Genomic DNA, 23466 nt, shown 5'->3' on the forward strand with positions numbered 1-23466 from the left:
AGCACTTGTGATACTTCAGCAGTTTGACATGGGGCTTCTGTTTTAATCACCTTATTGACTAACTGATTATGGATCATTACTTTTCCAAGATGAACTGCTTTATTCATTCTTCGGTTTCAGCCTCTTGCTTATTATTTTATCTGAATTGAAATCTGAATATTTACATTATTGAAAATATTTTTAATATTTCCTCATTCTGAAGCTAAGCTACGTAGTAAAGGCCAACCCTTAGCACATACATGGGTCTCCCTCCCTAAATATTGCTCTGTGTAATCCAGGGGTTGCAAATATCATTAAGCCTTAGTGTGCTATGGTATTTAGAGAAGTTATGTCTCTATTAATCATTTTTTCCTAATTTTCCACTGTTTCTTTTGTGGAAAATGTAATAAAAGAACACAAGCCTAATCAATCAGAAGAAGAAGCTGGAAGGTGACATTTCCCAGATGCAGAACGAAGTTGAGGAATCAATCCAGGAGTGCCGAAATGCAGAGGAAAAAGCCAAGAAAGCAATCACAGATGTAAGTAGCCTCATTCCTTGCTCAATTTGTTTCAGTACCACACTGTCTTAGGACAACCCAAAATTTCCTAAGCATCTGTTACAAACCTGATATATCCCAAGTGCTCCACAGTTATCTGGAGGCAGCTGATGAAACTGCAAAAGTAAACAGGCTAGAGGTGAAGAGAAAGGAAATACTTCTGCTTGATCTTTTTTTTATTACTATTTTCCCCAAGAATGCAGATTTCTCTGATCCTCAAAGTCCCAGGTCATGTCGCTTTTGAATTGTGTAGATTATATACCTGGATAGGCTAAACCAGTTCAGACTGAACTAGCACTAACAGGTTGCTAGGTGTGCATAGAATCTGCTGTGAGGAGTACAATTCCCATATCCAAAATGAGGTGTCTGTTAGAAAAACATGAGGATGAAGATCCCAAGAAGAGACAGTGAGTGCATTCTTCCTGTCAGGAAAATGACATTTGGACTAGTATAGTTTCTTTCCCCACAGACCCGGAGAAACATAGAGTTTGGCTGACATATGACATCATACCAACAGACAGAGTAAAATCTAGAACTGGATGTTTCTGTGAGTTGTGTCTGGAGTGCCTGGATGAAGCTATTCTTGTACCACGGTCTTCACTGCTTCTCAGCTGGCAGTACTATTACTGCCTGCCAGAGAGAAGACACTGATTGTCCTTGATTCAGCTCCAGCCTGGACTGCAATGATTGCTGTCTTCCCATGGATGTTCAGTGATGGATACAAGAATCTGTAAATGGCTCTTGGAGGCAGGGACACGTGTCAAATCAGACATGAGCTAATTGGTACCCTTGTTACCAGTTTTACAGAATGGTCAGGGAATATGTAAGATGTTGAAACCGAGCTTCCTATCACAGCACAGACTGCAGAAATTGCTGTGCTGTTACAGCTGCTCAGGCAGCTCTTGTCTGTGGCTGTGCAGGGAAACTCGCCTGCCAGTTGTTTTAATTCACTACCTTTCAAGAGCCCCAAATTCCAGTATAAGACTTCTAATAAGTTCTGGGTGAAATGTCTGCAGTGAGTGGCGTAGGTTTACTTGTAGCTATTATAAATGAGGACATTGTGTAGCGTGGATACCAAAACAAACAAACGAAGACTTAAATCACAGCATTAGAATATGGAGGGGGAAAAAAAGCATTCTCTCTGTCCAGAAATGATAAATATACACAATATATGCTTGGCAGCATTAGGTATAGTCAATGAACCAAGTAGTGGATGATCCATCATCAATCTTCTATCATTTTTTTTTCTGAGACATAATTCAACAGCATGACAGAAGTGCTGTAAAGTGTGGTTGTTTTTTCAGGCAGCAATGATGGCTGAGGAGCTTAAAAAAGAGCAAGATACTAGTGCTCACTTAGAGAGAATGAAGAAGAACATGGAACAAACCATTAAAGATCTCCAGAAACGATTGGATGAGGCAGAACAAATAGCCCTGAAAGGTGGCAAGAAACAGATCCAGAAACTGGAATCCAGGGTAAGTTTGTGATCAAACTATGGACTGCTATCTGCTGCTTTACAGACTTAAGAGTGGGTGGGTGCCCTTGGGGTGCCTGGTAAGTTCAAAGGATGCTGTGAATGCTTTCCTCTGTTTCACAAAATGCAGGTGAGCAGCTCTTGGACACATCCTTCCCTTTCAAGATCCAGCTGCAGTGAGCTGTGAGTTGTTGTAGCACAGCAGATGACCAAGCCCTTGATTTAAAAAAAAAAAAAAAGGAAAAGGCAAAACATAGAGCATCTAGTTCTGAGTGGGGCCTTTGGCTGTTGGTACAGCTTAAATACATTTATGGAAAAAATAGAATGAAAAGGCTACATTTTGATCTATTCCTGAAGTTCAGCTCTATTAAGATGCTGAGGAAATGAGCACGTATTGAACTGCGAACTAAGTTATCTGCTTCTTTATATTTGTAGCATAATGGCAAGTGTTTTTCCTTTTTTGCAGGTTCGCGAGCTGGAGAATGAACTTGAGACTGAACTCCGTCGCAACTCAGATGCCCAAAAAGGAGCCCGCAAGTTTGAGAGGCGCATTAAAGAGCTGACTTATCAGGTACACTGAGGACTGCATTAACCACTAGGTCCCTGGAAAGAAATGTCTTCTCCCTATCAGGGCCTTAAATTTGTTTCAGTGGAGGACGAAATAGGACATTACCCAGAGTCTTCTTGTTGCAGGAAGCTTTAGGGATGGGAGGAACATCTTCCTAGGGCTACCATCATCTTGTCTGACTCATTGTAACCAGTGTTAGAAACCTTACTATTGCTGGGATTTGGACAGTTTTAGCACAGTATTAATATGGAGCAGGCTTAGATGACTATTCATACTGCAAGAGAAGAAAGAGCCCAGATGTCTCACAGCTGTGCTGATGTTGCTAAAAAGAGCCAGAAGGAGTCAGTTAACTCTGCATAGGGCTGCCCAGTCCCAGTGCTCTGTCACCTACTGCTGGGCAGCAAGGTCTAGCCTCAGCCTCCATCAGGCTTACTAACAGCTGCTGTTGCTGCTTGCCTTTTGAAAAGGTCTTCAGCACAGAGCACTGTTTCCCTTGCTTTCAACATTATTCTTGAGAAGATAATCCCATCCATCTGCTTTAAGACATTATTTAGCATCCTACATGTTTTCTTACTCTGACTTGTGTATGCCGAGGTTGTTTTCTTAGGAGACAGTGCTGTGGCACAGGCAGACAGAATTAGCAGGTCCTTCTGTTTATGGACTGTGACAGCTTAAACCTGGATGGTTTTACCAGAAATGCCTGCCTCCAACACAAAATTTAAAACCTGCAAATTACATATATTTTAGGCCTGCCCATTGGTCTGTTTTACTCAGTTATGACACTCTATAATGACAAGAGAGGTCCTCACCTGCCAAGCAAGGAACTCTGTGTGTGTGTGTGTGTGCATACATGTACATATGTGTGTATATATATCCATATTTACATATACCTATAAATAGGGAGGCTATTCTTAGTCCTCAGCAAGCAGGCCCTCACAAATCTTCAGCCTACAGAATTTTTCCTCATCTACACACAGGCTGATCACAATATGGCTCGTTTATATTTTAAACTATGCATTTGTTAAATAATATATATGCCACCCATAACTAGTGGACTGTGGGAGATGTTTTTGGCCTTTTTACACTACTAACCTAATTGATGGTGTTTTGGTACAGTCAGAAGAAGATAAGAAGAATCTGGCCCGGATGCAGGATCTGATTGATAAGCTACAATTAAAAGTGAAGAGCTACAAGCACCAAGCAGAGGAAGCTGTAAGTGACAATTTAGGCCTTTTTTCCTCTGAGAAATTTGTTACCCTATAACCACAATCTTTAATCAGCAAAAGCTTTTAGTACAAGTACAGAATTTATGTGTGTAGTACTATTTGTATTTATCCAAACTCTATACTTATAAATGTATTTATATATATAGTATATAGCATTTGTGTTGATTACATTAAGAAAAGATATTCCATTTTATCTGAAGATTGGAGTGTAATTTGCAGGGGGTGGAGGGAAGGGGAGGAACAGGAAAGACCTTTTTTTCTGGCTAGTCCCTCAGGAGACATGTTGAAAGCCTCCCAGTTCACTTGAAATGAAGAGTGTTGCTGCAAACATCAAACCCTTAAAACAAACAAATAAAAACCCTCATCCCTCCAAGAGTCTAGTGGTTCCCATAGACTTGTTAGTGATTCATGTTGAGCACTTGTGTCCTGCTTGAAATGGAAGGCTTTGCTTCATGTGGACTGGAGGAAATCAGCTGTACTATTTTTTCTCACCAGGAATCACAAGCCAATCTGTACCTTTCAAAGTACAGAAAACAGCAACATGATCTGGATGATGCTGAAGAAAGGGCTGAAATAGCTGAATCTCAGGTTAACAAGCTGAGGAGCAAGTCAAGAGATATTGGCATGAAAAAGGTATGGTTCTACTATATGGAGCAAATGTGACTCATTAATACACAGTAGCACATGCTATGTATGCAGGAAGATCTGTTGCATCTCCTACAGTAATATGGACTAGAATAAATAATTGTTTACTAAATTTTTTAGTTTCAGTCCACCCTTTATTTTAATGTTACAGTAAATCTTTAGGACAGCAATTTGATGCTTATACAAAATGAAATCTCTGTTCTCTCAATGGTGTCACTTAACCTCTCTGCTCAGCATCCAGAAGTTGCCAAACTGTCTTTTTATGTGGGATATTTAAAAGCTCCATCTCTCTCTCTCTGTCTGATGTAGATTTCTACATATGTAATAAAGCCAGGGGATGACTGCACTAGCAGATTGCCAGATACTTTGACTGCTCTTTCAAAAATTGTATTGAATTGAAGAGCTGGATGAAAATAGTAGTCATTAGTCACTTGGTTGCTGGGAAGTAATTAGTAACTAGAAATATATTTATGGTGTTTTGCACTTGATCAAAATGGTAGTAGAGTAATACGGATGAAACTAAAAGGAGCCTAAGAACGTGGTCTGGAACTGAAAGCAAACCCTTGCTTGTCTGTGCTTGCCTGATGGCAACCACAGCAAGGAATACTGGCGTTGCTACTTGTAGGAAAGACAGAAAGAGGAGGTGGGTCGTTGCTTTATCTATTTCATTTACAAATGTAATGTAAACTCCCGTACTTAATATCATATAAATTTAATGGGGGTTACAACTCCAAAGTCAAGTAACATAAAAGAAACCTTTCTGTAACCATTTAGTTATTTTTATACCACTTGATCCCATCCCTTCCTTCTCTCTACTTTATCCACAATTCTGTGGGAGGAAATTTCTGCTTTTATATTGGACTAATAAAATCACCTTTAGTTGAAATGAATTACTGTAGCTCCACCATCTGCGTTAAAACTAGATGAACATCTGGTCTCACGCATTTGCTTATGATGGAAGCAGTACTGCAACCGAAGCTCACATGAAGTTTTGTAGGCTTTAAGAGGAAAAATTTCAACATTTTTCTTCAATTTTTTTCCAGCTCCCCCCTCCCCCCCAAAAAAAACCTCCTAATTTCACAAAGCCACAGACACTAAAATATGTAAATCATGAGAGTAATTTATGTTCAAAATACTTTGTAGTTTATTCCCTGTATTTTCCTAGCACCTTCTTCTGCCTCATAACTGCAGAAGTCATAGAGAAGTGGACGCTTGTTCAGACAATGAATGCTGTCCCAAAAATCAGGGAACGACTCCTTTAGTAAAAGAAAGACATTGGAAAGACTTTTTTTTTTTTTAATAGTGTAGTCCTAAAAATACCTTCTCTACTACTGCTATTCATGTTCCTGGAAACTTTTGAAAGTATGTGTGATTCAGAGCGAACATCATCATATATTGCAACAGGGCTCATGCATTGCAACAGGGCTCTATAGAAATCCTCTGCTATCAAAGGGATGATACACACCTTAGCATAAGGACAAGAAGCCTGTCTTCTTAGCTGAAGTAAGACTCGAAATGATGGCTAAATTCAATATGGTATGTCCATTTAGTGCTAGTGTATTTCAGACACAAGCTGGTAATGCCAGGAAGCAGAAGCATTAGTTAACAGAAACTTCTGTCATTTACATGTGAACTTGAACTCTAAACCCCCCTGTAAAACTTTAACAGTTTTTAAAAGTTTCATTTTAATTAAACTGTTAAACAGTTCAAATTCAACAGTTTAATTTTAATTTCTAACAGTTTAAATGTAACAGTTTAATTTTAATTTTAACAGTTGTATACTATCTCTCTCAATTGCATTTCAGGTTCATGAAGAGGAGTAAGTGCAGTCCAAGTTGACAAATATGAGAAGATGTTTCATATAATCAGGCATAACCAAAAGCAGATGTATGGGAAAAAATAAAAAAGCACTTACAGAAATAAATATCAAGTGAAAACCCAAAGAGACTGTGTAGTGTATTACATTCATTTCTATGTATTTCTATTTTGTCGAGCCCCAGGGATCAATAAAAGATGACACACTGCCAACAACCCACTTCATTATGTTGGAACAAATCCTAATTGGCAGATCTCTGATGAAATCAAACCTAAGGGCAAATCCAGACACGTTTCACAGCCCCACGTCCTTCATGTGCAGATTGTTAAAGCACTCTGGATTAAACCTGTGTAGGGGACAGCCCTAAAAGCTGGGATAGCCCAGCTTCTAGCTGTCCTGCCAGTCAAAGGCTGCACCATTTTTTTGGGGGACAGCAGAAACTAAATTTAATACAAATGGTCAGTTTCTAAACTTCCACTACTATCAGCGAAAGCATTTTTGTTCTCCAGCTGCACTAGAGGACTAAGAGACGCTGCTGAGGGACTTATCCCATAAGGAGTGCCCCTGGCTCATAAATAGCATTCTTTTAGATCTTTTCTACTTCAAAACTGAAAACACAGGGAAGAGTTGTCATGGAATTGGAATTAAAATACTCAACGAAGTGCAAAACAGAAAGCCCTCTCTTCCCCTCATAGTGCAAAAACAAACCCAAAGTCCACCAACACTCAAAACTCAAACTTGTGTGGAACTTTTTCATTGTCCTTTTAGTATACTCGCATTCTGGTTCTTCATGCAGACTCCTCACATAAAATGTCAATTGACTTGTGTATGGTTTTTCTGTCAGTTTACTTGTTTGTTACTGTTGTTCAGATGATTGCATTTCCATTTGGTTCTTTGTGAAATTCAATAGGGAAGACGAAGGAACTCTTCTGCTCAAGCTTGTATTTCAGCAGCATTCTCAGTAATGTCCGTGTTTGCGGAGACAGGTTTTCTTTTGGTATGTCAAGGTGCTTATAGTATTCCTGATCCGCTGTATCTTATAGTAGTCCTGATTCTCTCTAGTTAAAACAAAAACATCCGTGAGAACTACTGATGCATAAAATTAATCCTCCAGTAGGAACAGAACAAGACATACTCATGTTAGAGGTAAGTCAGTATCTTCTATTTTAACGTTAGCTGAATAAAATAAACATGTACATAAAAGGGCAGAAGCACTCCTGTTTCTTCCATTTAGTTTTCATCAATGTAAACAGAGCTGTGTTAATTTGTAAATTATTCTGCTTCCTCCAATTATATGTTAAAGGTTTCAACAGGACCCAAGATATATTTATCTTGCTTAAGTTCTTTAAATGAAACAGCTTCATCTCAAAGGTATTGGTTCTATTATTCTATCAGGGAGAGAACCATATGTCCTTCTGACTTGGTATCACCAGTAAATAGGACAGATGTACGGAGAGATGAGTTTAGAGGCTATATGGTCACAACAGTCTCCCAAACAAAGCAATTTGCATGTCTTTACACAAACAAGCTTTGTTGAGTTTTGAAGTTGGACAGAGCTGAAGTAATAATTTGAGCCCAAATGAATACTAGTACAGCCCGTTGTTTGGGGATCTTCATTGGTTTTGTTTGTCTTAAATATAAGTGAGAGAAAATTACAAAAATGATTATTTTCAAAGCAAGTTATCAGCAAGTATATGTGACAGGTAACCAATTTTCTCATCTTTTTATAGAGTGCAGGAGAGCAATCTGCTCAAGGAAAGGGCATGTTAGCATTGTTACAACTAAAATATTATTGCCTAGATGTACTAAAGAGGGCTTTTTGGACACAGAATATAGAAAAAATGAGGGCAGTTTACTTCAGCTGAGATTTATTATTCTAAGTTTTTCAGTCTTGTTTGCATCCTTTATCCCATGAAAATCAAATCTGTTTTGGTCAAACATTCAAGGTCTGAAATTCAGCTTAATAGTATGCTCAAAAGTATAAACCCTAATGTTTGTACATACCTTGACATAGACATAGACTCCTATCACCGGCAGTACTATCACCACCAGTACAACGATCACTGCTGTCACAACTATCCAAGTGTTATCTGAGTGTTCTATAAAAATACAAATTCCAAAATGTTAAACAGGAATTCAAAAACTTATTGAATAATACTGAATGTTAATTAGTGATGTTTTATATTCAATTATTCACTGTTATTCGATACGTATATCAAAACTCTGATTTTTCTCTTACTTATAATCTCATACCTATGATTAAGGGAGAACATTTCCATTTATTGTTAATGGTACTGATACAATGGTCATTACATGACCCATACTATAAGTGAAGATTTCAAAATGATACTTTAATGAATTAACAGTGAATAGGCAAAAGAAGATTACGTTACTTAACTATGCTGATACAAAAATTATGTTGTCAATAAATATGATTTGAGAACTTCTTATACAAATCCTGCTGATAAACAACTAAGTTCTCAGGCGGGTAAATGCTGCTTCCAGGTACAGTGCTTGGTGCCATTAACAGTACTACCGATTTTCAGAAGTGGGTGGTAACAACAGATTCCACAGGACATAAAAGCCCATCTAGCAGAGGTTGGCTCTGGTTCTAGGCAGCATTGTTTCAGTTCCTTTCATCAACATGAGAACGCTCACATTTGAAGGACTCATTTGTTTATCTACAGTTCTTCTATTTCAGGTTTCCTTTCTACTGCTGCATCTTGTTTAAAAAAAAATTTGAGAAATTCTACACTCCGCCGTAAACTGAGGTTTATAGGGTAAGGAAGATCATGCTGGAATTTGAGCTTCAAGGAGGTACGTTTGTCTGACTCAACAGTTTTCTTTACACTAACTCCCTTCCTACATATATATACCATGTGTATAGTTGCTGCCATTTAAAACACCCTATAGTTTCAGACACCCTTAGCTTCAAGCAGAAACCAAGCTATCATGGGGAAAGAAGGGAAGACAAATATCCAGTTGTTATAACTTATTCTATTCCCATTTTTGCTATGTTACCTCTATGTTTCACATTCTGCAGACTGTCTCAAGTTTTCTTCTTAAAAAAATAACAGAGGTGCCATATATTAGTTCTCTCAGTCTTTTAGTTGATTGCATTTAATTGATGCCTACTTGCTACTGCTTGAATGTGTTTGTTTTGTTATGAACTGAGATTTCAGGAGGCACCACCTCAAACAGCACGCTATTTTTGAAAAACTTTGTAATTTGTTTGCACTATAATTTTAAAAAGCTGGAGTCTTTTTTTTTTTTTAACCTTAAGTAAGAGTTTTCAATGAATAGAGAAGTTAATCCCTAAGTCTGCTTGGAACCAGAGATAATGAAATAACTGTAACTAAGACTTCACAGCTGGATATTTACTACAGTACATAAAAAGGAAGGCATACATATAAACATACATATTTCCAAGTGTAAAAAAGGCCTGCTGTGTAGAATTAAAGCTTTGAAAATAACAATTACGTGTTCTCCTCAACAAGGTTTCTTCTAAAGAAAAAAAAATTGTACCACTTCTGTGGGCATGCCTTCATCTCCCTCCTACCTTTAAATACAGTATTTGCTACCAACACAGCATTTAGGATATGAGTCCATAAGTTTCTTTGTGCTCTCAACTGCACAGCCCTCTGTGCTTTGAAGAAAGAAAAAAGTCTTTAAATAAATATATCTTCATGTTTTTCAATATTTCACAGATTTCTCGACGACTCTGGCTCTGTATTCCCCTCATTTGTCCCCACCCTCTGATAGGGAAGGAGCAGCAACTTACCAACTTGCAAAGTCCTCACAGTAAGTTTTGTGTAGTGAGGTGATGAAATATTACAAAGATATTCTCCACTGTCATTTGCGGTAAGATCCCTCAGTAACAGTGAATAGTCACTTTGGTTAATCTGGACTCGAGGCTGGTAAGAGTGAGATGTACCATTGAAGGTGGCCAGGACTGAGATCACTGAATTTCTGTTTAGTATCCAGACAACACTGACGCCCTCTCTGTGTAAAGTGTCACTGCTGTATCCACAAGTAATGGAAACGCTATCTCCTTTTGCTTTTGACAGTTGGTCTGAAACAGACAATTACAAAACACTCTGTAATTGTTTTAGAAAATATTATGAAGGATGGTTAGTTTTTTCACCAATTACTACAACACAAAAGTTTCAGAACATACTCCATTATTTTGATATCATATTCAAACATCACAGTATTCTTCTAGAAGCATTTCAAGATTTTTAAAAGCAAACTGATCATATATACATTCAAAAAATCTAATTGGTAACAGCTTACATGTATTAAAATTGATTTTGTTTTCATTTTGATATTTCTCTCCTAAACTGGGGGTCTCTGAGGCACTCGCTAATAAAACTGATTTGACCTATTCTAGGTGTAGTCTAAAGTAATATGAAATTCTAGATGTTGGGAGCAGAGAGAAGGTGCAACTGATCAGCTACCTGTGCGTTTAAAGCAAAAGGGCAAACCTGTTGCAACATATTTTGGTTTTAACTAAGCTAATAAAGAAATTATATTTAGACAGAAATAACTTTCAGATATGGTAGACTGAAGGACTTTATCATTCTGTGCTGAACACTTAATGAATAGCTTTAAAGAAAAAAATAAAAATGAAAGGGATAGAAAGGGCAGGTAAGTGTAACTAATAGTTAATGATCCTATAAAATACTAGTACGGGACAAATTAATATCATAGCACAACTACCTATTTAACTGCAGAGATCTGCTGCAAGGGAAGGAAAAACAGGAGGCTGTGGTGGCTGGCAGTCTGCTGGAGAGGAAACTTAATACGTTATTGTGACATAGTATAACCACACTTGGTTTCTGTGCATGGATCCAAATAAGCAGAGGTGTGGTGCTGAAAACCATTAGGAAAAAAACAGAACGGTACCCAGTGCTGCTATTATATAAGGAACAGGAAAGCAATATATTCTTAAAATGTTTCAGTGAGACAGCAGACAGATGCAGGGGAATTTAAACAATGCTGTAATGAAATGTACCTTTTTCACTTGTGACTTGGAAAGACAGATTAACAAACCAGGCATTTCTGGTGCGCTTGTTACCTGCTCTGATACCATAGTTGAAACCTTCCAGAGCCAGAAGGTATGTAAATTAAAAACACCACTCTTGTGCAGAAGCATATGCAGTGGATTAGGAGCTGAGTGTGTACTGGGCACACTTCAGGGAGAAATCAGAGCGATGGAGGCAGCCGTGCATATCCAATAAGGGAACTGCTCTTGCATTGCTCTTGATCCAATTAAAAATACTTCCTAAGACACATGAGAGGCTGAAAAGTACCAGTTACTGAATTTCCAGAGAATGCTTGGGATTGCTTGAGACAAAATGGAGAATATAATTTTTATATCTCTGTTTTCCATTAAATAACAAAATCAGCCGCAGTTTGCCCAAATGTAAACAGTGCTGCTGTTCTTCACTCCCGTGCACCTCTCACACTGCACCTGGGTACTTAATACTGCACTTCAAGAGAAGTATGAAGAAAGGATTGAATGGTACTGAAAACACTCTGGCAAAAGGTGGAGAATAGACAAAGAAACATATGCATCAAGAACAAAAAACATTGTTCTACCTCATATAACCCTTTCCATGTATTTTGTCCGAGTTCGTTATTTTTTTTTGACAGTGTGAAGTTTGATCATTATTTGTCCCTTGAAATGTGAAACTGATGATACAGAAAAAATGTTGAGAGTAAAGCAAACTTACAGAAGTGTGAGCTACCCCCTCCTGTCCCCACTTCTTGGACTGACGCTGGCTTGTAATTGTAACAGATGAGTTTCAAAGAGGATGATGATGCAGCCTTGTGCACTATGCCATACCCATGCTGCCCCACTGCAGTGAAGTGGATTTAATTGGGCTCAGAAGCCAGCTGTAACGCCCCATAATGTTGCAGGAAGATGCCTCCCTTTATTCCTACCTTGCATCCTCCATTCAGCAGTCCACTTCTCGTGAGGGAGATGAATATGACAGGAGTAAGGATCAGATGTGTTTATAATGCTCTGGTGACTTCTAAGAGAATAGAGAATGCCATCCCTGGTTTCCTCCCAACCTTTTTCTTGGATGGATATATTGCCTTTTACCCAAGTTATATTTGGTGCTGGATATGTAAGGAAGGCAGAGCATGTCAGCATCCTTTCTGTGTCGTTCTTTTGGTATTCCAGTGCATAATAAGAGGAAACTAGATTATAACAAAACAAACAAACAAACAAAAAATAGCAGTCCTATTATTTTCAAAATCCTTTCGAACTTGAAGTGATTGGTCTTTTGAAATGACACTAGGGAGAATAAGCATAACAGAAAACAAAATGTAATGTGTTTGATTTCAGAAGAAAGAATGGCATTACTTATTGTTAATGCTGTGGTCTATACTATTCTAAAAAGCCATATGATGTTTTATGACTCAAGTACACTAACTGCCCTTTAGAAGTCACTGTGCAGTAGGTTATCAGAACCAATGCTGCACTGTAATTTTTTAACTTGTTACATTTCTCCAGAGAAAAAGAAGACACCAACATGCCCAAGAGGTGCTCTGTTGGGTTGGAGGATTTTAATACCATGTAAGAAATAATGCCAGAGAATCTGTGGGTGTTATCCAGTTTCTACTAGCATAATCCAAGCACTTTTGTTATCTTACTGACCTCGCACATGCAGCTCAACTTCCACTTCTGTTTTAGTTTGTTGTGTTCCCACATAGCAAAGGTAAAGGCCCTCATCAGTCAAGGTCAGGTTACTAAGTTTCAAGGAGGCATTTCCATGAGGAATATTCTCATGAAAAAGGTGAGTTCTGTTTCTGTAATCCAGGTGTTGGCTTTCCAGATAATCCCTCCCGTAGTAGTAGCTGTGTACATCGTTGTCCTCTTTCTTCCAATAAATTACTTCATCATCACCAGGTGGAAAAGGACAAGGAAGGGTGACATCCTTAGCAAACAGTCCTGCTACCGTTTCCTTTTCTGTAGAAACATTTAAGTACAAATGAGTGGATTACATTAAATCTAGCTTATAAACATTTTTCTGCCCCTCCTTATCCCTGACCCAAAAAATTCTTTGGCTCTGACAGGTAGAACACTCCTACCATGTGTTTCAATAGCACGCTCTTTCAAAGATTTTCTGTAGCAGAGATCTCTGGGACAGCAAGGGTGGCAGCTGCACTTTTCTCCACTTCATTAAGTTTAATCATTATTGTAATGCAGGGCTCTGGGCTTTGAATTTATAATGAGTTTAAGTGGGCAACCTGACTAAACATCTATGTATTCACATCAGCACTCCTCCGCTTTAGCCACCTAAGTTTCCTGTGCTTTTCCAAAAGCATCACCTCCGATATCAAATCCTGGTGAGGGAGTCCCCAGCCTCAAGCTGCAGCTTGTTCCTCACTCATATGTTCGTAGAGTTGGCTGTCAATGGTCTGGGTGATCAGTGACCCTTATGCAGTGCCAAGCAGTTGTACAGACAAAAGCACGCAATTGTGCAACTGACAGGAAGGACAGAACTTCTCAAAATGGCTTTACCACCACCAAATTGATCCTTAACCATTAATAAATAATGTCAGAATTAATTCCCCCATCAAAAAAAGAGAATAATAGTTGTCATCTTTATCATTTTTTCATAAGCAAAAGAATTAAAACCTACCCCAAGTTGTAGCACATATGGAGAGTAAACAGAGGAGAAGAGATGGTATATTCTGGCCCTTCATGTCTTTGTTGGTTTATTCATTTCAAACTGACAACGAAAAAGGAGGGGAGACAAACTTTTTAAATGCAGCCAAAAGATTTGCCCCTTATTTTGGGGTCCGTGGCTCAGTGACCAAACCACATGTATAGTCTTGCACCACGTTTGAACTTTGCATTTTATCTGCACACTCATCAAGGCATATGGGATTAATCACCACTTAACAAGCTTTCCTCTCTTATCTGCTTTGGCAGCAGCCACACGCATATAGTAGTAGTCTTGCATTGTTAAACCAAAATTATTTATTTTTTAGTAAGAGGATTCTGATTAATTGCTTTTCAAGGTAGCTTAATAACTGCACATTTCAAGAATGCACTCCTTTAGGAAAACTAGAAATGCCTGAGCATGTCAAGTTTTACCAGCGAGCAAACACAACAACTGCATGTGTAAAATTCTTAACTCTTTTTTTCCACATATTGATAAAACTCCGTGCTAGCCATACTGGTACTAACTTTCTGGAATTTTCCCACTGAATCTTCAGGAGACATTTCCTGTAGTAGAAAATAGTAGCAATTCTCTGCCTTCTCCCAACGCACCCCCTATGCCTAACACCCTAACCCCATGCTTCGGTTGATGAGAAATACTCCTGAAGGAAGAAGGCTCCCACACTACAACCATACAAAGTTTTCTTTAGGATGCAGACTTGATCTGCAATTTTAACTTCACAGATATAAACTGTGCCCCTTCCCCCCACCTCTGCTCATACACTAAGAGCGACAGAGAGTTGTTATAAGAATTTATTTTTTATTACCTCTTCTGAGTTCACGAGTACCCAAAAACTGCTGCATCCAGCTAATTGTTCCAATTAAGTCTGGTGTTTCTTGGAGGCAGGATTTTTATATATGTGTAAGTAAAATGAATTATACAGCTCTCTTCTCTAAAGGTGAAAATCTTTTCCCTATTTCTTCTGCAGCCACACCTATACATGGCCGACAGCTCAAGTAATCAGCACTTTTTGCAACTTTGCTGCAGGTTGACTCTTGCCCCGCAACTGAAAGTACAAGAAGCTGTCCCCTCCTCCTGGCCTGCCCCCTCTCATATTCCTGTTGCGTCATCAGCAGGTAAATATTCGACCTGAGGGAATGAAACAACAACCTTATATGCTGAAAAAACCTACAGCCCTCTCAGGCAGTAGGCAGAGGAAAGCAGCCCTGCTTGCTGACAAGGGAGTGCAGCGCTGGCCCACCCCCAGCTGCATGGGGTGGTACTGCTGCCTGGCCGGGCCCACCTCGGAAGGGTTTAGGAAGGGTTTAAGGGTTTATGTGCCACCATCATCGTGAACGGAGACTGCCCGGGCCCAGCCCTGGGAGCAAAGTGGCGCCACCACCTGTGCTGCCATCTTCCCTCAGCACCCACCATTTTCTGCCACCTGCCCTCTCCATGGTATCCGAGTGGCAGTGATAGAAGCCGGTGCGTTACGGCCGCCTACCCACCGCCGGCAGCGTGGTGATTGGAGACCAAAGAATTCCCTTGTTGAAGGAGAGGCCCAAAGATGAGCTCGGTAGTTATAAGCTCGTTTTAGCCAGCTGTCTGACCACCTGTATATGTGGAGCAAGGAAAACAGACCTTGTCCACCTGAGCGAGTGCCGTGTCTGCGAAGGGAAGTGCTTGGTTCTGAGTATCCCACGTACACACAATGTGTATTTTGAGGGACTAACTATGGTCTCATTTATGGACTAAATGCTTATCGGGGCTCATTAGGTATGCCAACAGACCATATTTTTTCAGTTCAGTTTGATTCAAAATAGATCCAGTTACTCTACCTCGCTCCCTAAAGTGACCCAAAAGACAGTGAGGGTGAGTGGAAGAATCCCTTCAGAAGCAAGTTCCTGATCTGAGCTGTACACCAGTCTCTTGCCTACCTGCTAACTGAGGAAGGCAGGAAGGGGAAGAGATCTGGGGAGTTCGTAAGCCAGAGGAACTGGATGTATTGCCATCATCAGGAAGAGCAGTTGGAGATGTTAAGAAAGGCACAGGCAGCAGGGTTATTCTCGTACAGTGGCAAGGATGAGGACAGGACACAGACAGGACACAACTCAACAGGACATCAAGCAATGGTGCTTCAGTAAACTTGCTTTCCCATCCTCACAGAAGTGCCATTCAACTTTTCATGTGGTCAGTTGATGCAAAAAAATATTTGTTATTTTTAACAAGGCATATTAAAGCTGGGATAGGCCAGCTTCTAGCTGTCCTACCAGTCAAAGGCTGCACCACTTTTTTTAGGACAGGAGAAACTAAATTTCATACAAACAGTCAGTTTAGAAACTTCCATTATTATCAGCCAAAGGATTTTTGTTCTCCAGATGCACAAGAGGCCTAAGAGATGCTGCAGAGGGACTTATCCCAGGCCTTTTGAGGGACTTTTGAAGGCGTTGGTGTCCATCAGTGCTGGTCAATCTTTAAGCACTGCCTCCTAAAAGCACAGGGTCAGGCAATTCCAAAACACTGGAAGTCAAGCAGGCGGGGCAAGAGGCAGGCTTGGCTGACCAGCGATCTTCTTCTGGAGCTTAGGCACAAAAAGAAAGTGTATGGCTGCTGGAAGGAGGGTCAGGCAACATGGAAGGACTACAGAGACACTGTTCACCTTTGTAGGGAGAAAATTCATGTATCCAAAGCCCAATTAGAGTTGAAGCTAGCCAGGTATGTGGGAGAAAATTAAAAGGGCTTTTTAAAATATGTAAACAGAGAAAACATAGGTCCACTGCTTGATGGGGATGGTCAACTCACAGACAAGGACATAGGCAAAGTAGAGATATTTAATGCCTTCTTTGTCTTTGTCTTCAACACTGATGATGGGTTTCAGGATCCCGGGTGCCCTGAGCTGGATGACCGTGACTGCGGGAATGATAAATTCCCAGCCAACCCTGAACGTGTGCGTGATTTGCTGCTCCACCTGGATCCATACAAGTCCATGGGTCCGGATGGGATTCATCCCAGGGTGCTCAGAGAGCTGGCTGACATCACCACAGGACCTCTCTCAATTATTTTTCAATGGTCTTGGGAATCTGGAGAGGTCCCAGTTGACGAAGCTGGCAAATGTTGTGCCAATTTTCAAAAAGGGCTAGAAAGAAGACCCAGGTAACTACAGACCTGTCAGTCTCATGTCAGTGCCTGGTAAAATTATGGAGAAGATTATCATGGGAGTTATCGAAGTGCACCTGGGGGACAGTGCAGTCATAGGTCACAGCCAACATGGGTTCACAAGGCGTAGGTCCTGTTTAACAGATTTGATTTCCTTTTATGATAAGATCACCCATCTAGTTGATCAAGGGAAGCCAGTTGATGTAATCTTTTTGGATTTCAGTAAAGTTTTCGATACAGTTTCTCATAGGATCCTACTGGACAAAATGTCCAGTATACAGCTAGATAAAAACATCATACGATGGGTGAGCAATTGGCTGACAGGCAGGGCTCAAAGAGTTATGGTAAATGGCATTATATCAGGCTGGCAGCCAGTCACCAGTGGGGTCCCCCAGGGCTCCATTTTAGGGCCAGTTCTTTTCAATGTTATTATAAACGATTTGGATGTAGGACTAGAAGGTGTTTTGAGTAAATTTGCTGATGATACTAAACTGGGAGGAATTGTTGACTCTGTTGAAGGTGGAAAGGCCTTGCAGAGAGATCTGGACAGACTGGAGAGGTGGGTGATCACCAACTGCATGAAGTTTAACAAGAGTAAGTGCCAGGTCCTGCACCTGGGAAGGGAGAACCCTGGCTATACGTACAGACTGGGGGATGAAATGCTGGACAGCAGCCCCACAGAGAGGGATCTGGGGGTTTTGGTTGACAGCAAGCTGAATATGAGCCAGCAGTGTGCCCTGGCAGCCAGGAGGGCCTCCCTAACCCTGGGGTGCATCAAGCACGGCATTGCTAGTCGGTCGAGGGAAGTGATTGTCCCGCTCTACTCTGCGCTGGTGTGGCTTCACCTCGAGTACTGTGTGCAGTTCTGGGCACCACAGTACAAAAAGGACATGAAACTGTTGGAGAATGTCCAGAGAAGGGCTACACAGATGGTGAGGGGCCTAGAGGGGAAGACATACGAGGAGCGGCTGAGGTCACTTAGTCTGTTCAGCCTGGAAAAGAGGAGGCAGAGGGGAGACCTCATCGCAGTCTACAGCTTCCTCACGAGGGGGAGTGGAGGGGCAGGCGTCGATCTATTCTCTTTAGTGACCAGTGACAGGACCTGAGGGAATGGAGTCAAGCTACAACAGGGGAGGTTCAGGCTGGATATCAGGAAGAGGTTCTTCACCGAGAGGATGGATGCGCACTGGAACAGGCTCCAAAGTGACGTAGTAACAGCACCAGGCCTGTCGAAGTTTAAGAAGCATTTGGACTATACTCTTAGTCATATGGGTCTGAATTTTTGGGTTGGACCTGTGTGGTGCCAGGAGTTGGACTCGATGATCCTTGTGGGTCCCTTCCAACTCGGGATATTCTATGATTCTACGATCCCATAAGGAGTGCCCCTGGCTCATAAATAGCATTCTTTTAGATCTTTTCCACTTCAAAACTGAAAACACAGGGAAGAGTTGTCGTGGAATTGGAATTAAAATACTCAATGAAGTGCAAAACAGAAAGCCCTCTCTTCCCCTCATAATGCAAAAACAAACCCAAAAACCACCAACACTCAAAACTCAACCTCGTGTAAAACTTTTTCATTGTCCTTTTATTATACCCACATTCCAGTTCTTCATGCAGACTCCTCACTTACAAATGTGAATTGACTTGTGTATATTTTTTCTGTCAGTTTACTTGTTTGTTACTGTTGTTCAGATGACTGCATTTCCACTTGGTTCTTTGTGAAATTCAATAGAGAAGGCGAAGGAACTCTTTTTGTTCAGGTGTTATCTGAATGTTATTTAAAAATACAAATTCCAAAACATTAAACGGAAGCTCAAAAACTTATTGAATAATAGTGAATGTTAATCTGTGATATTTTATATTCAATTATTCAGTTATTTGGTACAATTCAGTTATTCAATACGTATATCAAAACTGATGTTTCTCTTACTTACAATCTCATACCTATGATTAAGGGAGAACATCTCCATTTCTTCTTAATGGTACTGATACAATGGTCAAGTTACCTGACTCATACTGTAAGTGAAGACTTCAAAATGATATTTTAATGAATTACAGAATCACAGAATGTTAGGGATTGGAAGGAACCTTGGAAGATCACCTAGTCCAATCCCTGTGCCGGAGCAGGAACACCCAAATCACGTCACACAGGAACACGTCCAGGAGGGTTTTGAATGTCTCCAGAGAAGGAGACTCCACCCCGCCCCGGGCAGCCTGTTCCAGTGTTGTCACCCTCACTGTAAAAAAGTTTTGTCTCATATTTAAGCGGAACATCCTGTGTTCCAGCTTGCACGCATTGCCACTTGTCCTATCATTGCATGTCACCGAGAAGAGCCTGGCTCTGTCCTCCTGACACTCACCTTTTACATATTTATAAACATTAATAAGGTCACCCCTCAGTCTCCTCTTCTCCAAGCTAAAGAGACACCCTCAGCCTTTCCTCATAAGGAATTAAGAGTGAATGGGCCAATTACGTTACTTAACTATACTGATACAAAAATTGTGTTGTCAATAAATATAATTTGAGCACTTCTTATACAAATCCTGCTGATAAACAACTAAGTTCTCAGGCGGGTAAATGCTGCTTCCAGGTACAGTGCTTGGTGCCATTAACAGTACTACCGATTTTCAGAAGTGGGTGGTAACAACAGATTCCACAGGACATAAAAGCCCATCTAGCAGAGGTTGGCTCTGGTTCTAGGCAGCATTGTTTCAGTTCCTTTCATCAACATGAGAACGCTCACATTTGAAGGACTCATTTGTTTATCTACAGTTCTTCTATTTCAGGTTTCCTTTCTACTGCTGCGTCTTGTTCAAAAACAAAATTGAGAAATTCTACACTCCGCCGTAAACTGAGGTTTATAGGGTAAGGAAAATCATGCTGGAATTTGAGCTTCAAGGAGGTATGTTTGTCTGACTCAACAGTTTTCTTTACACTAACTCCCCTCCTTCATATATATAGCATGTGTACAGCCACTGCTATTTAAAACACCCTATATCAAGTTTTCAGGCAGAAACCAAGCTATCATGGGGAAAGAAGGGAAGACAAATATCCAGTTGTTATAACTTATTCTATTCCCATTTTTGCTATTTTACCTCTACGTTTCACATTCTGCAGACTGTCTCAAGTTTTCTTCTTAAAAAAATAACGGAGGTGCCATATATTAGTTCTCTCAGTCTTTTAGTTGATTGCATTTAATTGATGCCTACTTGCTACTGCTTGAATGTGTTTGTTTTGTTATGAACTGAGATTTCAGGAGGCACCACCTCAAACAGCAAGCTATTTTTGAAAAACTTTGTAATTTGTTTGCACTATAATTTTAAAAAACTGGAGTCATTTTTTTTAACCTTAAGTAAGAGTTTTCAATGGATAGAGAAGTTAATCCCTAAGTCTGTTTGAAACCAGAGATAATGAAATAACTGTAACTAAGACTTCACAGCTGGATATTTACTACAGTACATAAAAAGGAAGGCATACATATAAACATACATATTTCCAAGTGTAAAAAAGGCCTGCTGTGTAGAATTAAAGCTTTGAAAATAACAATTACGTGTTCTCCTCAACAAGGTTTCTTCTAAAGAAAAAAAAATTGTACCACTTCTGTGGGCATGCCCTCATCTCCCTCCTACCTTTAAAGACAGTATTTGCTACCAACACTGCATTTAGGCTATGAGTCCATAAGTTTCCTTGTGCTCTCAACTGCACAGCCCTCTGTGCTTTGAAGAAAGAAAAAAGTCTTTAAATAAATATATCTTCATGTTTTTCAATATTTCACAGATTTCTCGACGACTCTGGCTCTGTATTCCCCTCATTTGTCCCCAGCCTCTGATAGGGAAGGAGCAGCAACTTACCAACTTGCAAAGTTCTCACAGTAAGATTTGTGTAGTGAGGTGAAGAAATATTACAGAGATATTCTCATATTCAAACATCACAGTGTTCTTTTAGAAGCATTACAAGATTTTTAAATGCAAACTGATCGTATATACATTCAAAAAAATCTAATTGGTAACAGCTTACACGTATTAAAATTGATTTTGTTTTCATTTTGTGACACAAATCTGTGACACAATCTTTGTCTTTTTTTGCTTCAGGAGTGTTTTACCACAAATTGATTCTTAACCGTTAATAAATAACGTTGGAATTAATTCTGCCATCAAAAAAAGAATAAGAGTTGTCATCTTTATCGTTTTTCATAAGCAAAAGAACTAAAACCTACCCCAAATTGTAGCACATATGGAAAGTAAACAGAGGATAAGAGATCGTGTCTTCTGTCCCTTCATGTCTTCGTTGATTTATTCATTTCAAACTGACAATATAAAAAGAGGGGAGAAAACCTTTTTTAATGCAGGTAGAAGATTTGCCCTAGCTGTGTTGTTTTCTTTGTACAGTTTATCAAGGCCTGTATCATGCTTTTAGTTTGCAATAAATTGGGACGAGATTTTTGGCCCTTACTATACGTTTTAGAATGGTTGAGGGCCTCTCATTACAATGTAATCCACTTTCTATTTATTTTTCATATGTTAACCCTCAGTGCTATTACAAGGCTAGGAAAAAATAATCTTCAAAATTCATGAATAGGACACCAAGGGAAAATGGTCAAGTGCCTTTTCCAAAAGGATGTAAAATGTCCCTTGTCAAGCCAGATTTTTCCATTTCCTGAAACAGATTCCTTGTTACTGCAACATAGTTTTCTTATTAATGCAACTTTTTTCTTTTTAAATTTGCAAATGCTGCAGGCGTAAAGAGTCTTTACTTGATCAAAAGTGCATTTGCTGAACTTGCAAAAATGTGTCTAGGGTCTAGGAAGTATAGGGTAGGAATGCAGAGGAGGCTCTCCCATCCGCTTTGCTGATTTGCCAGTTAAATGACAATGAACTGAAGAAGCTCACATGCAGAATGACACAAGAATAATCATACTATAACTGACAGACCATGCTCTTCCTCCATCCACATAAACTACTTCAAAATACAGCACTACATGGTGCTCATGAATTAGCACCATTATGGGTCATGAAGAAATTACCTCATGACTCATATAGCTTGAAAAGAGTCTAAAAGTCTTCCTCTACTACTCCTCTCCTGAGAGGAGAGCTCTACGTACCATTCCTAACTTAGACAGGGCACAGTCTGAGCTGGGCTTGCTAATTGGTTTATATGCTACATCAATACTGAACAATAATTTTGACTGGTGTGTGCAACTGTATTTGTGGAGGATGAGAAACTTACATCCCAAGGGTTTTTGCATCTTACTTCTTCTGTAAAGCTAGGGTGATTTTGTCATTACTTTTTCATTGGGGAACTGGGGTGATATGACACAAAGTATTAAACCTGAGACAGAGGTGATGCAAGAGTAAAACAAACACCGTATGTAAAACTTATGTACCGCTAGCTATGCCCAGTAGCAGCAATTGCCAGTATCTGCCTTCTTTTCTCCTTGTATTGGCAAGTGATGTGCATCACATTTTCTTGGATGACACATTTGTTTATTTGTCCTTCGCTCCATCACTTCTAGCTTGATAACATAACAAGCTGTGTTTGAGGCTTGAATTTCAGAAACTGCAATCATTACTAAATTCCCCTAACTAAGTGATCTGCTGTATTTAAGAGAGAGCTTGCGGAGTTTGGCAGAGGTGATCTGGGAATAATGTGATTCCAACACTACCTCTGTGCTGTCTGTGTGGTCTGCATCAGGGAGCGAAGCCTGGACAGTGCAGCTTGCCTTGCCTGTTTGAGTTGTATTCCATAACACTACTGAACTACAGAGCTGGAAATAATGAGCTAAAAATTTCCCTGCTCAGCACAAATCTTAGCATTGGATCTTCATATTGTAGCGTGTAAAGAAAAATATTTTTCTTGGCCTGCATAATAACAGCAATTATAGTTACGAAGAATTCAGGATTTTAGTCGATTTACTTCAAATCTAAACTCTCATTATCTTGTGGTTTCTTTGCATCACAATTAAGGCCGTTTCACTCAGTTTTTCTGCAGAAGCATGGAGAGTGTTGGCTCTGGACAGTCTGCTTTTTAGCAGCGGCTCTGGGGTCTTACAGGCGTGAAGAATACATATGTTGATGGTTAGTCACTGCCAAGCACTGAAGAAATACACGTTTCTTATTGTTACGGATCTAAATGGCATAATCAAGAAATTATGTGCAAAGTCTCTGCTTTGAAAGATCAGTATGGAATAATTTATACAGACATCATGAAAATAGAAACAAGATCACTGCAGTAATGTGAGTTACTCCTACTCCCGTTTTCAGGGGATGCATTTCCTACAGAAATATAACATGATAATAACAGCACATTTCAAGAATGCGCTCATTTAGGAAAACTAGAAATGCCTGAGCATGTCAAGTTTTACCAGC

General features: G+C 39.8%; 2 protein-coding genes and 1 long non-coding RNA gene across 4 annotated transcripts in view; 2 read left to right on the forward strand and 1 right to left on the reverse strand.

The window, feature by feature from the left end:
* Positions 1 to 6392, forward strand: part of MYH15 (myosin heavy chain 15) — a 64580-nt gene extending 58188 nt beyond the window's left edge. Inside the window, exons 39-44 of the mRNA XM_080576463.1 lie at positions 393 to 518; positions 1841 to 2011; positions 2477 to 2581; positions 3695 to 3790; positions 4300 to 4437; positions 6255 to 6392. Of these exons, the coding sequence (XP_080432589.1) occupies positions 393 to 518; positions 1841 to 2011; positions 2477 to 2581; positions 3695 to 3790; positions 4300 to 4437; positions 6255 to 6272 (654 nt within the window). The 3' untranslated portion in view covers positions 6273 to 6392. The remainder of the gene's footprint in view (positions 1 to 392; positions 519 to 1840; positions 2012 to 2476; positions 2582 to 3694; positions 3791 to 4299; positions 4438 to 6254) is intronic.
* HHLA2 (HHLA2 member of B7 family) lies at positions 6155 to 15019 on the reverse strand. Of its 2 annotated transcripts, XM_080576465.1 has the most exons (7): positions 14771 to 15018; positions 13921 to 14010; positions 12933 to 13244; positions 12212 to 12472; positions 10047 to 10337; positions 8270 to 8364; positions 6155 to 7323 (listed from the first exon to the last, which is right to left on the reverse strand). In XM_080576465.1, the coding sequence occupies exons 2-7, from the start codon at positions 13982 to 13984 to the stop codon at positions 7303 to 7305; spliced, it is 1044 nt and encodes a 347-aa protein (XP_080432591.1). In that variant the 5' UTR covers positions 13985 to 14010; positions 14771 to 15018; the 3' UTR covers positions 6155 to 7302. The 2 variants fall into 2 exon arrangements, with proteins under 2 accessions (XP_080432591.1, XP_080432592.1); XM_080576466.1 differs by lacking the exon at positions 12212 to 12472 and having other exon boundaries at positions 14771 to 15019.
* On the forward strand, positions 10344 to 11167 carry LOC308187997. Its single transcript, XR_013945057.1, has 2 exons — positions 10344 to 10655; positions 10908 to 11167. It is a non-coding gene; the product is annotated as an uncharacterized lncRNA (long non-coding RNA).
* Positions 15020 to 23466: the final 8447 nt, after the last annotated feature.

Source organism: Anser brachyrhynchus (assembly GCF_964034855.1).
Source record: "Anser brachyrhynchus genome assembly, chromosome: 1".
In the NCBI taxonomy this organism is placed as follows: domain Eukaryota; kingdom Metazoa; phylum Chordata; class Aves; order Anseriformes; family Anatidae; genus Anser; species Anser brachyrhynchus.

What these genes read in the sequence shown, in the direction of transcription:
- HHLA2 (XM_080576465.1), bottom strand. Translation starts at nt 13,984, where the DNA reads ATGAAGGGCCAGAATATACCATCTCTTCTCCTCTGTTTACTCTCCATA. An exon ending in AGTTGAGCTGCATGTGCGAG is followed by an intron (nt 12,473 to 12,932) that starts GTCAGTAAGATA and finishes GTTATAATCTAG; the next exon opens with TTTCCTCTTATTATGCACTG. An exon ending in GAGTCTATGTCTATGTCAAG is followed by an intron (nt 7,324 to 8,269) that starts GTATGTACAAAC and finishes TGTTTTAACTAG; the next exon opens with AGAGAATCAGGACTACTATA.